General features: G+C 33.6%; 2 protein-coding genes across 2 annotated transcripts in view; both read left to right on the top strand.

Moving 5' to 3' along the window:
* The window catches only part of LOC110104685 (CASP-like protein 2U2), a 1,832-nt gene extending 1,586 nt beyond the window's left edge, over positions 1-246 (top strand). The window contains exon 4 of the mRNA XM_028695639.1: positions 172-246. Coding sequence (XP_028551472.1) covers positions 172-246 — 75 coding nt within the window. The remainder of the gene's footprint in view (positions 1-171) is intronic.
* Positions 247-6,574: 6,328 nt separating this feature from the next.
* On the top strand, positions 6,575-10,610 carry LOC110104683 (CASP-like protein 2B1). The gene is made up of 3 exons (XM_028695628.1): positions 6,575-6,882; positions 6,999-7,131; positions 10,137-10,610. The coding sequence occupies exons 1-3, from the start codon at positions 6,575-6,577 to the stop codon at positions 10,389-10,391; spliced, it is 696 nt and encodes a 231-aa protein (XP_028551461.1). The 3' UTR covers positions 10,392-10,610.
* The last annotated feature ends 2,535 nt before the right edge of the window (positions 10,611-13,145 follow it).

Genomic DNA, 13,145 nt, shown 5'->3' with positions numbered 1-13,145 from the left:
ATATATATATATATATATATATATATAAAAGACGGTATGTATAATTTTGTACATAATTTAAATTTTTTATACATAATGTGTACAAATATTACATAAACTCACATCCCAACAATTTTTTACCGTCCAAACTCCGCATCTTTAACGTTCAGACTCCGAATAATTTCTCCACAGGTAGATGGGAGATTATTGGGTCCAGACATGGGACACAACTTACATTCAGTACTTCATAGTACCGAGCAGTATTGAGCTCGGTACTGTGAAGTACTGAGTATCGAGCAGTACTGAGCTCGATACTAAATAGGAGATGATGTAGCACATTTTTATTGGCTCCAAACGGCATCAGGTAACCGGACCTTCCCTTTGTAGATACTCCGTTCCCAGAAAAAAAAATTATAATAATAAAAAAAAAATAGTTTGCAGTCCACCACAAATTTTATGTTCAGACGTCTTGCAAGTTTTGTACTTGTCTTCCTAAAACGTTATCTGCTATCATCCTCTACTCGTATAAAGCACACCCGAAATCTTTTTTTTTTTGGGAAAATTGGGGCATCGCCCGTATATTAATATACCAAAAAAGAGAGGCTTACAAAAAGGAGCCTAGACTGAGAAAAGAAAAACCCAAAATACAATTTCGATAGCCCAAAAAAAAACAATCAGAAGTAAACGCTAAACCCAAAACAAAATTGATAAATAAAGGCAAGGGGCTCAGAAAAACAGGAACCCGCTCTGGGCAACAATATCCCTCAGGTGAAAGGTCAGGTGCCCAAATAAAACTGATCCAACCAGCAGAAAGTTACCCCGGTTGCCAAGAAACAACAGCCCAAGACGGTAAAGCAGGGTGCAGAATTGTCGTGCCAAGCCAGAATGCGAAACCGCGAGAGCAGCAAACGTTGGCCGTCCAGAGGGTAACGAGCGGGAACCACTCATCATCGCCCCGTAATGCCCCATGAATCCATATTTCCATTAAAACAAGTAGGGAACGTAGCACGGAGCACCTCAGAGGATTTCCAGTTATAAACTTTGAGAGAAATAGCCCAAGTGATCTTTTTAAGCATCCCAGGAATAGTCATAGTAGTGCCCGAGAATCTCCTATCATTTCTTTCTCTCCACAAGAAGTAAATGACACAACATACGACAAAATAACAAAAATTCTTCTCCACCGCATTAAAGATGCTAATATCATCCAGAAATTCAAACAGCTGGAAAAGTGAAGGTCTAAGAAGAAAACAGTTGAGTATCGGCAACAGCCCAGCAAGCACCTCAAAAGAGAAGTTACAGAGGAAGAATAAATGAGAAGAGCATTCCAGTTCCCGTAAACAAAGAGGGCACATGGGATCAATGTATATATGCCTCAAAGCTAAGACATCAGCTGTCTTAAGCCCATTTTTAATCAAGAGTCAAGAGTAGGAAGAGAACCTAAGAGCAGCTCTTTTATGCCATATATATTTAGCCCAAGAAACTTCCGGTATCCCCTTATAGTAATTAAGCCTAAAAGCTTTAAAAATAGAAGTCTTATTGTTAATCCTTGATTTCCAAGAAAGTGGCGCCGTATTTTCATCAGTAAGAGGGATACCAGAGATCAAATCCTGCACATCTTTAGGTATAAATTAGGTAAGCACCAAACACCACCTTGTAAATAAAACCTGAAACTATCGGGCAAACCAAAGAGAGGAGAGAAAAAGTCCGCAACACATTTCCCCCCAAGCCATGGATCCCAAAAAAATGATAAATTGCAGTTAAAGGAAGAAACTACAAGATGACAGTTCTCTTTGATCAAACCAGCAATGCCAATAATGAACTTCCAGAATTTGGAAGTTTTAGCAGAGGAGGATTTCCAAGGGCAAGTATACTTGGCTTTACACCAGTCAAAAACCAGAGCAGAGAAATTATACATTCTCCAAATAAAAGAACATCCGAAACCATGGTAAAGGGACTGGATACTAGAGATCCCAAGCCCTCCAAAACAAGTTGGAAGACAGGTATTCTTCCAAGCAACCAAATGTAGTTTCTTTCCTTCAGTAGTCCCATGATAAAGAAATCTAGCACAAAGCCTATCAATCAATTTGATGTAGGTTTTAGGTATAATAGATCTCCTAATCCAGTATGCCAATGTGTATGCAATAGTGAATCTCAAGTAATGAATACGACCTGCAAAAGAAAGAAATTTTACTTTCCAACCATCAAGTAGAGAGAAAATCCTGCTCATGAGTGGTTGGAAGTGAGAAGAATTGAGTTTTTTAGTGGAAATTGGGAGCCCCAGGTATTTGAAAGAGTGTTCAAAGAACTTAAAACCCAAGATATGGGCAATATCATTTTCCAGAGAAGTATTGGTGGAGAAGAGGATAGAACATTTTGCATTATTAGTGTGCAGGCCAGAAGCATAAGCAAAATCCATCAGAAATTTATGAAACTCCCAAGCATTCTGAGTAGAAGCCTCCCCAAAAACAAGCACATCATCTGCGTATAAAAGGTGATTAAGGGAGAAGGGTCCACAAGGGAAACAAGTAAAGTTCCTGACGTCAAGGGAGCAAGAAAAGACGTCCATGACTATTGCAAAAAGAAGAGGGGACAAAGGACAGCCTTGTCTCAATCCAGCCGAAGAAGTAAAAAATCCCTCCATATCACCATTAACACAAACAGAGAAAGGAACCTCATTCACACAGCTTTTTATCCAAGATATGAACTTATCCGGAAAACCCTTCACCTTTAATCTGTAAAACAGGAATTCCCAGGACACATAATCGAAAGCTTTCCGAATGTCCAACTTAGCGCAAAAATATTTTTTTGTTGGGGACAGCATTAAAACAATTCAAGATCTCATTAGCCAAGATAATGTTATCAGTTGAAATCCTCTTAGAAATGAAACCAGATTGGCTCTTGTGAATGATAAAAGGCATAACACTTTTCAGGCGATTAGCAATAATTTTGTAAAAAACATTGCAGAGAAAAATCAGACGGTAATCAGAGATGTTGGTTGCATTTTGGTGCTTGGGTATAAGAGAAATAGCTGTAGCCTTAGCACATCTGGGAAGGTGCCCCTCTTTGAAAAAATTTTTAACAGCATTAGTAACATAAAACCCAATAACCTCCCAAGAAGTCTTGAAAAATTCGAAAGTGAAGCCATCCGGACCCGGAGAGGAGGAAGTAGGTCCGGAAAAAACCACTTGTTTGATCTCCAAATCAGTGACAATTGCAATTAAAGATCCCAAAAGATGTGCATGAATAGTGTTTCCAATAGCAGCAAAATATTGAAGATAACTAGAAGATGAGGGCACAGGATTGTAAAGATTCTTAAAGTGTGTTACAATAGCTCTAGCAATATCAGACGGAGTGGAAAAATGTCCTTCCTCAGTAATTATCTCCTTGATTTTGGAAGAGTTAGCCCTAGCCTTAATGCGGGCATACAAAAATCCTAGATCATCTTCACCACTCCTTAGCCATTTAACTTTAACCCGTTGCGTGATCCAGGAACTCCAAGCATCATGCATTAAAGAGATATTAGCATTAATATCCCTTAAACAAGTGTTAAGATGCAAATCCATGGGATGACATTGAAGGAGGTCCAAACAAGCTTGTTGCTTCTGGTGCAACTCAACAATTTTTGTTTTAATAGATATATCCTTAGCCCATTTCCCCTGTTTGAGATGTAATTTAAGGTCTCTAAGCTTACCATAGAGGTTGGAAATGGGGCTACCATCATGATGTGTGGCAAAAGAAGTAATGAGAGTATCCAAAAAATGATCCATCTTTAACCAAAAGTTCTTGAATTGGAATCTGTTATTCTTCTGAGTGAACCCACCCGAAAAAAGGATGAGTGGAGAATGATCTAAGCAATTGTGAGGAAACACTTTGTAGTAAGAGAGGGGGAAGCAATCCAGCCACTTTTGGTTAATCAACATCCGGTCAAGCTTAATGTGGATAGGATCGTCAATTTTGCCATTAAACCAAGTGTACCTCAAACCAATGGATTTTAAATCCAAAACCCCAGAGAGAAAGGCCCAACTATTAAATTCCCCCAGCCTAGAGAAGTTAACAGGTAATCCCCCAGATTTGTCTTTAACATCACGGTAACAGTTGAAGTCTCCCATAACTATCCAGGGAGAAGAAATATTATCGGCCAGGCAGCCGAGCTCATGCCACAAAGACGATCTCTCAGAGTGAGTGTTTGCTGCATAGACAACAGTGAGTAAAAAAGGAGGCAAAGCTCCAAAACAAACCGACCCATGAATGAACTGGGTGTTAAGGAGATGGGATTGAAAGAAATGGAGGAGGGATTCCATTTCAGCCAGATCCGACCAAGGGAAGAGGGGGGGGGGGGAATTAATACAGCTTTGCTCGTTCGAAAAAACTTGGGTATTAATGAACCAGGGGTCGACAAGAGATGGAGCAGCAATTTTGGCTTCAAGAATACACACCCGAAATCTCACTTGCATTCAATTAAGGCAAAATTTTTAAAAGGAGCATATAAAACTTTTAGGGATAGAAGCAGAGAAAAATAAAAATTTAGAAAGGAGCATACAAGCGACGGAGTTTCGCATTTTGTGTAGAAAACGCAAAGCAAGATTTCGTTTTCCTAAGAAAATGCGATCGAGTATTGCATTTTCTATAAAAAATGCAAATGTGGTTTGCGTTTTGAATGAAAATGCAAGGCAGATTCGCGTTTTCTTCATTGGCGGACCCCACGTGTGAAAAATCAGGCGGAAATGAAGATGGCGTGGCTTCTTTTGGCACGCGGACCCGGCGAGAATGGGAGAATAATCACGGATGGCTTTCCCGTGAATGAGCAGGTCCTCCGTGAAGCACCCAGCCAAAGCAAACTTTTTTTTTTTAAATGGTGTATCTTGCCTATAAATAAAGGGAAAATGGAGAAATAAACGGTTGCTTATTTGAAAGTGAGTTTAAGGGAAACGCTGCGCAAAAAAAAAGGTTAGTATATAAAGTTTTTTTTAGATATTATAATATGCAAGTAACAAATTTTTTTTCATATTGCTGAATTATTTTGTTTAAATATGTGCATATTATTGTAGTTTTTTAAGAAAATTTGTTGAAAATTTGAAGGAGAAAAGCTAGATCTAATTGCACTGTTCTTAATTTTGGATACATGATCATGTTCAAACCTACAGGCTAAATCTGAATGCATTTATAACAAATAATTGAGAAAATGAACTTTTTGTAGAAAGAGAGAGAGAGAGAATAAGAATGAGAATATGAGATGAAGTTCAGATGTTGTCCCACACAAACTCAGCTCCAACGTCGTGTACGATTCTTACTGCAGAATATGTAACAATAAGAGTAATGTTTTTTTAGCTACATATTATTATGTAGGATTGTGCTCGTGATGAATATGTCATTTTGTAATATTTCATTTTGTGTAATGACAATTTCTAATTATTATTGAGCTTCTATTTTCTTTTATGACCGATAATTTCTACATAGTGTTACTGAATTTCTAATTTTAATGGTAACTTAATTTGCATTCTCTAAATATATCGTATTTAAATTTATGTACATGTCCTTCACCGAAGAGTGTGGGAGAGAGAGGAACAGAGGTAGAGGTACACAGAGTTTGTTAATTACTTAGCCTTCCTCTCGGTGAACAACCAACTTTATCATCTCAAATCTCAATAGACTACTAATGACTCACTCCTAAAATTCATTATACAATATTAATAGATTACTCATTCATAATATAAAAAATTATAAAGTAACATACTTAAGTATTTAACTTTAATACTTTAGTAATGAATTTTTAATTAATTTTATACATAAATAAAGTATATTAAATATATATTAATTAAACTATACTAAATTTAATTGTTATAATTATGATTAATAATTTAATTTCAATTAATTTTTAATTTTGCATTAATAATTTTTTAAAAAAATTATAAATGACATTTACAAATTATAATTTTTCTTATTAATATTATTTCAATTTCTCATCAAATATAATTTTTTTAATATTACATTCTTTTACATTAAATATTGCCTTAATTTTTTACAAAGAAAACGGAAAGCCTTAATTTTTTACGAAGAAAACTGAATGCACATTTGAAAAATTTTTTTATTCATTAAAATTATTTATAACTATAAACTTATACTTGTAATTATTTATAACTATAAACTTATACTTGTAATACATATATATTTCTTAATTCAATGCAATTTAATTTTTATAAATTTATATAATTTGTAAACATTAACTTTTACTTATAAGTTATAACACATACTTTTACTAATCATATTTCTATACATTAAATCAAATATATTTTTTATATTTTAAGTCATTTGTAACAACCACATTCCCGTCCACTAAATTAATTTTTTTATATTTTACATGACCTGAAGAAAACGCAATATATGATTGCATTTTCTTGCAAAACGCACACCTGATTTGCGTTTTGTGAAAAAAATGCAAAGCAGGATCGCATTTCGAAAACGCAATACCTGTTCACATTTCTGCTTCTTTTTAAATTTAATTAATTTCATGCTCATACTCTTTAAATATTTAACAACTTTATTCTTTTAAAAATTTTGCCTTCAATTAATGCTTTTCCGACTTTTCCTTCCATTAATGAGCACACGTTCATTCTTTTCAGAAACCAATAGGCCATCTCATTTAAATCCCCTGCCACTTCGAGAAAAAGGAAACCGGAACCTTCCGTTTTTCCTCGCTATAAGACGCAGAGTCTTCCCTGTTTTCTTCATGAAAAGGGAGATGAAAGGAATAGAGAGGAAGCTTAGAGTGGGCGAGTTGGCGATGAGACTGGCGACGTTTGGTTTTGCGGTGACAGCTTCTGCTCTTGTTGGAAGCGATAGAGAAGTGAAGATGTTCTTTTCTTTGGAGAAAAGGGCTAAGTTTACAAACTTGAAGGTTTTGGTGTAAGATTCATGAAACCTTTGAGGGATGATTTAAAGTTCGTATCTTTGTTTGATATTTGTGATAAATTTATGGTTTTTGGCTCTCTTTTTCCCCTTTTTTTGTCGGGGATTTTCAGGTTTTTGGTGGCGGCTAATGGGATATCAGCTGGGTATAACTTGCTGCAGTTGGTGCGGTGCTTTGTGAGGATGATGACGGGAGGTGTTTTGTTTGGAAAGGGCTTTGCTTTTGTTGTGTTTTCCTGTGATCAGGTGAAGGAAAATCTGAAATGTTTCATTGTTTACTTTTAGAAATCTTTATTTGTTATTCCTTTTTTAAGATTTTGTTTTGTCTGCTTTCTTTGTTCATCATTTACTGCTTATTTTCTTGTAGGGTAGAATAGTTATATACTCGTACCGCTTCTCCCTCCCTGAATTAATGAAGTTACCACCGGTTTTACAGTCTAACAATGGAGTTTTTGTTTGCGATGAGGTAATAGGCATCAGGATTGTAATTAACACTGCCAGCCGCCGACCACCGCCTCCATCGCCGCATAAATAAACAAAAAGACCATATATTTTAAATATCTGATAGATTTTATGTTTAAATTAAGAAAATTACACAAAGTCAGGAGCTTTTATCATGCATTATTAATGTTAACATATGGTGATGAAATATGCATAAAGGCTTAAACTTGAAAGTTGCAGCCTAAGAATAACTTTTCTATTCTCTTTTTTTTTTGGACATGTAGACCAATTAAGACAAACTCACACACACATCACATACGCATTACTCGAACCCAAGACTTCTTAATTTGTAGCTAAAGCTCCCAACCAACAGACCACATAGTGAGTTGCATAACTTTTCTATTGTAAGATACATATTCTCAAGCAAATTTACTTTAGCTAGAAGAAGCACAATGTAAGGCGAAATTATTACGTGTGGTCACTAGATGCCGTCCGGAGGCAAATTAGGACACACCACATCACTAATTTACTATGTACCGTTACTGTGTATCAATGAGTATCGGATGACGTAGCCCGACGGCCCGATGACCATGCGTAATCATTTCTCCAGTGTAAGACATTTATATGTTATCGTCATCATCATCATCATCATCATTATTAGCCTTATCCAAATTATATTTGGTTGACTTTATAAATCATCATTCTCCATTTTTTCTTGTTAAGGTTGCTTTAGGTGTTAAGCCTCAATGAGAAACGATGAGTATTGATGTTAAATTGATACAAAATTTTACCATACATTTTGTTATGTACTTAGAAAATAAACAAGAGGAAATGATGCCTAAAATGTTTTATCTATGACTAAATCTTCTATTGGTTATTCTGTTGTAAGTATTGTTAATCTACCATGCTAAATGTTTAAAGGGTGGCAAATTTATTATCTTTCAAAGCCATCATGACCTTCTATTTTAAGAGTGCCATATCATGTAATTGAAATTCTAGAAAATTATTTTTTCATAATCTTCATAACCATCATCTCATGCAAATGTTTTTGTTATTTTTTTTTTATTTAAAGTTGTCATCTTCTGTTACTGTAATCCTGAAAATATAATGTTTTCCATGCAACTATCCATAAACAGAGTTAAATTTGTTGCCATCACCGTTTAAAATCACCGGTAAATCACGATGGCATGCAAACAAATTGTTTAAAATCCCTTTAGTTAGGCTTTATTTGGGACGGATTTCTTATTGTTTCTTATAAAAATTAAAAATTTTGTACTACAAAGTTGCTTTAAAAAGCAGTAAGAAAGACATCCCAAACGAAGCCTATTCTTTGAGAAATTTCACATGCAAGAGTACATCAAATGCTGACGGTTATCTGTGTTAGATGCATGAAATGTTACAATTTAAATAATTTAAAATATTATTTGTATGTTGTGCTTATTTACTATGTGGACCATTCTATTGCCTCTTTTGCTCATTTTTTACTTAATGAATTAATGTGGAGTTGCAAGTGAACATGTGCAGGATTTCCAACAGCTTGCTTTCTTAGCTTTCCATTAAGTTACAATGTCTGTTTGCTAAAGAGGAACTTTATCATAAATGACATTACCAAACCTACTTTTGATGCTATTTTTTAGCAAAAGAACTGACAAGCTTAACAGCTTGTCTTTTCTCGAATAGGCGGAAGGTCGGCAACAAACGGAAAGGGTCGGTATGAGTTTTATGATTATTGAATCCGTTCTGAGGATTGTAATGCAAGAGTGATTAATTAGTTATATCTTACACTCATCTCAAATCAAATTTACCGTTTTGTCTCGTGGCACTCTCTTGTATTGTCAAGAAGCTACTTTGTATGTTGAATGATTTCTATTTTGCTCTTTAAAGCTTCATGAGAGACGAAATGCCAACTGCATTTGTTGCTATGCAGTGGTTGAAAACTTAGTCCTAAGAAGCTGCTTTAAGAAACAGTAAGCCTTTATCTTTATTTACAAGATAGGATGAACTATTTTCTGATGAGGATCAAAACCTGCAAGGAAGAAATAACAAGACAAACAAGAGATAGAACAGTGATTCTATATTGTAAATTAAAAACTGCCGGCCTCTTCTTCTACAGTTTGCTAATATACCTATCTTCCCTTCCCCCTTTCGGCATTCCCAAACGGGGACTGAAAACAAAAAGTAGAAAGTCTGTCTAACTAACTAAGCAAATTAACTAGTGGCCACATGCTGATAACGGTATAACAAAAGAAAGTGCTAGTAAGATAAAATGCTCCTCAGGCGAACTATAATAGTGATGCACCACATCATTTTCTTTGTTTAGAGAATCTTAGAGCTATTATTATTTTTGTTCACAATAAGATCAAATTATATGGAGTTCTCTAAAGACCTCTCATATGATAGAAAGAAGAACAGTTCACAGAAAACACAACAATAATTTTACATAGGGTCACCCAATTAATCGCTATGTTCTAATCCCATCACCATAGATTTTATTATAGTTTCAAACCTGAAGCTTTTATGCTCGTAATATCTTAAATATCAACAAAAGAACCCTCCCCCCCGTGCTATTCCCAAAACAACTTGGAAATATTGAAAACATCGACATATACTAAAACTTCATTTGGGACGGCTTTATTGCTGCTTTCTAAAATAGTTTTCTAGTATAAAAATTAAAATTTTTGTATTAAAAAAAAGCAGTAAGAAAGCCATCCCAAACGAAGCCTTATTGAGTTTTCATAATTTTTTCTTCAGAGGTTAGTTAATCAAATTAAACTCCACAACTAAACATGTTTATCCTAATTATTATGTAGATTATAGCTTATGTGGCTTTATCGGCAATGGCAGCAGCAGCTCAGGCTGCTTTTCTAGCACTATTTGGCCAGCAGGAGCTTCACTGGATGAATATATGCAACGTCTACAGTAGGTTTTGTAGACAGGCAGGGGAGGGAATAGCCTGTGCTTTTATAGCTTGCTTGGCCATGATAATCATTTCCTGCATCTCTGCTTTCAACTTCTTCAGGCTTTATGGAAGTAATAAAGGCCGTAAGAACAGCCATGGGAGGTGATAGTTCTTTCTGTCAGTTTCTGAGCTGAAAGTCTCATTTTATAGCCTTTTTTATTTGTCTTACTTTTAATAAATTCCTGTTTTTTATGGTAAATTAAACCTGATGCTTGCTTTAATTATCGCGTTGAATTGATTGTAATCTAGTTAGAGATGAAAAATGTTAATTGTGTATGAAAACAAAGATGAAAAGCTGGTTTGTAATCTACGTTACGGTTTCGTTTGGGACGTCTTTCTTATTATTTTTTTTAAACAGCTTTTTAATAAAAAAAAATATAGTTAATGAAATTTTTTTTCTAAAAACTGTTTTAGAAATCATTAAGGAAGTTTTACTAAACAAAGCTTAAATCTGTTTTTCAAAATGGTTATGAATGTGTTATGTGCTTTTGGTTTTGTTATGTTACTGTGGAATGCTACTATCAATTTTTTGTTTGGTATTCACTTATTATTATTATTTTTTTCTTTTTCTTTTTTTTTTTATTTTTTATTTTTGGCAAACTGAAAGAGTTTAATCATCATGTTAGTATATTGTTGAATTTCAGTTGAAAGCTTACAAATAATGGTAATTTGGCATTGTTTCTTAATATATTATTATTTTTTTAATAAGGGCTTATGTACTAGCTTTGATATGGATACAACGACAACAAGTCTTTATCTTACTATGTGGGGGTTGGTTATATGAATTTTTTTTTCTCCATTGTGTCATATTAAAAGTCAAATTCACAACTAAGTACTTTTAGGTCTATTTATACCATTCTTAACATAAGTTAAATCTAATACATATACTTTCCTAACCGGTTTATCAAATGGCTGTTGTTTTATGTGACCAAATCATATAAGGCAACTCTCTCTAATCTTATATTCCACTAGAGCTACTCCAACCTTTTCACGTGTATGCTCATTTCGTATCCTGTCTCTAAGAGTAAATTCACTCGTCCACTTGAGCATTCTCATATGTTTAACACTTAACTTAATATTATGCTTATGTTTTAATGATCAACATTTTACACCATAAAGCATTACATGTCTCACTACTATCTTATAGAATTTTCTGTAAGTTTTAGAGGGATTTTCCATCACACAACAGGCTTGATGCATTCTTTCACTTCAACCATCCAACTTGAATTCTACTAATATTATCTCCATCTATTTCATCATGACTCTAAACAATAGGCTCAAGATATCTAAAACATATGATCTTATTAATGACTTGATCATCCAAAGTCACAATATCCCCACTAATTTTGATATGGATAATTTTTAAAAAATTAAGCTAAGGGGTTGTTTGTAAAATTTTAAAATAAAAGGTCAAATAATTTATTAAGAAAAAAATGATGTGAGAATATTTTAAAACAATGTTCATCTTGTTTAATTTAATAAGTATTGCAAAAATTATATTAAGAAAATTTTTAATAATCAAGCTTTAACATATATATGGCATGTTATTTTATTTTATGGTACTTTATCTTATTTATTATTAATTATGACATAATAGAGATTAATAATTTAACAAATAGTATACTAAATTATGGAGTCAAAAGGTGAAACAAAAATTTGCATGAGAATTTATTTTTTTAAAATAATTGTAATGAGTTAAATATTATAAATTAGACAAGTTAGTTGCGAATGGCAATTTGTAATTATGTTGCAATTATGTGCCTTTAGACATCCTATTTTGAATGGAATAATTCTAACCTAAGAAGAATATTATTGGATCTCTTAAAAAAAACAATTTGTTGAGAGAGAGAGAGAGATGCTTTTGTGACATCCTATTTATAAGTGAAAATCCATGATTAATACTACAAAATTGGTAATTTTATGCAAATACATAAAATGATATTTGTTGATATTCTTATAGCTAGTTGTGTAATGGGTGAGTGCCCCTGATAAGTTAGAGACATGTCCAAAAAAGACGTCAACTTTTATAACGAAAAAGAGTTTAAAAAATACCTCGTGAGTACTATTAAAAAAATTGTGGTGCTTCAAGTGATTCTTGGTGAGTAGACTCAATAAGTTGAAGAGTATTTTATACGAGTACTATATGTGAGTGAACAATTGATAGTCTCTTCTTCAAATTCAACGGTGTAGTTCTAATGACTAAGTTGAGACTATATGTGGTCTTAAGCTTTTATATGGAGGTTTTCACATAGTGGTTCAATCCCTTAGTGGTTCGTCAAATCGCATTCCCAACAACTCCGTTTTTTTTTTTTTCATTTTTCTACTGTTTTGAGAAAGCTTTTTATATATGATTCTCCGTTAGAAAACTCCATTTTCTAAACCAATATTTTTTAAAACTGTCTTTTACAAAATCAACAAAAAACCAAATGAAGCCTTAGTGGTTAAAAGATTTGCGTGGCAACATAAATAAAGAGTAATAAAAGCAGAAAGATCTTATTAGAACATGTGGACTCGAAATAACTATAGATTCTTGTTTGTGAACTGTTACACAAAATCCTCAAGACGTAATGGTGGTCCTCTCTCCCTACTTGGACGACTCACAGGTTGTCGTTGTATATCCTGACTGTAACAGATCTTGTGGCATTGTGTGCCCCCACAAGCCCCCCTCAAAGGGAAAAAAAATTTAATTTTTTTTTTAGTTTTTATATTATTATTATTATTTATAAAAATAGAATTATAGGTAATCACATTTATTCTATTTATCTCCTTATAACACTGACTTCAATGTTGAAATCATTTATATTTGCATAATATAATCAAAATTTGGTCATGATAAATTAAAAAAATTATAATTAATCCA

Source organism: Dendrobium catenatum, unplaced genomic scaffold, assembly GCF_001605985.2.
Source record: "Dendrobium catenatum unplaced genomic scaffold, ASM160598v2 fragScaff_scaffold_72, whole genome shotgun sequence".
NCBI lineage: Eukaryota > Viridiplantae > Streptophyta > Magnoliopsida > Asparagales > Orchidaceae > Dendrobium > Dendrobium catenatum.
This window is presented reverse-complemented; position numbering and strand designations above follow the sequence as displayed.

What these genes read in the sequence shown, in the direction of transcription:
- LOC110104683 (XM_028695628.1), top strand. Translation starts at nt 6,575, where the DNA reads ATGAGCACACGTTCATTCTTTTCAGAAACCAATAGGCCATCTCATTTA. An exon ending in ACAAACTTGAAGGTTTTGGT is followed by an intron (nt 6,883 to 6,998) that starts GTAAGATTCATG and finishes GGGGATTTTCAG; the next exon opens with GTTTTTGGTGGCGGCTAATG. An exon ending in TTGTGTTTTCCTGTGATCAG is followed by an intron (nt 7,132 to 10,136) that starts GTGAAGGAAAAT and finishes ATTATTATGTAG; the next exon opens with ATTATAGCTTATGTGGCTTT.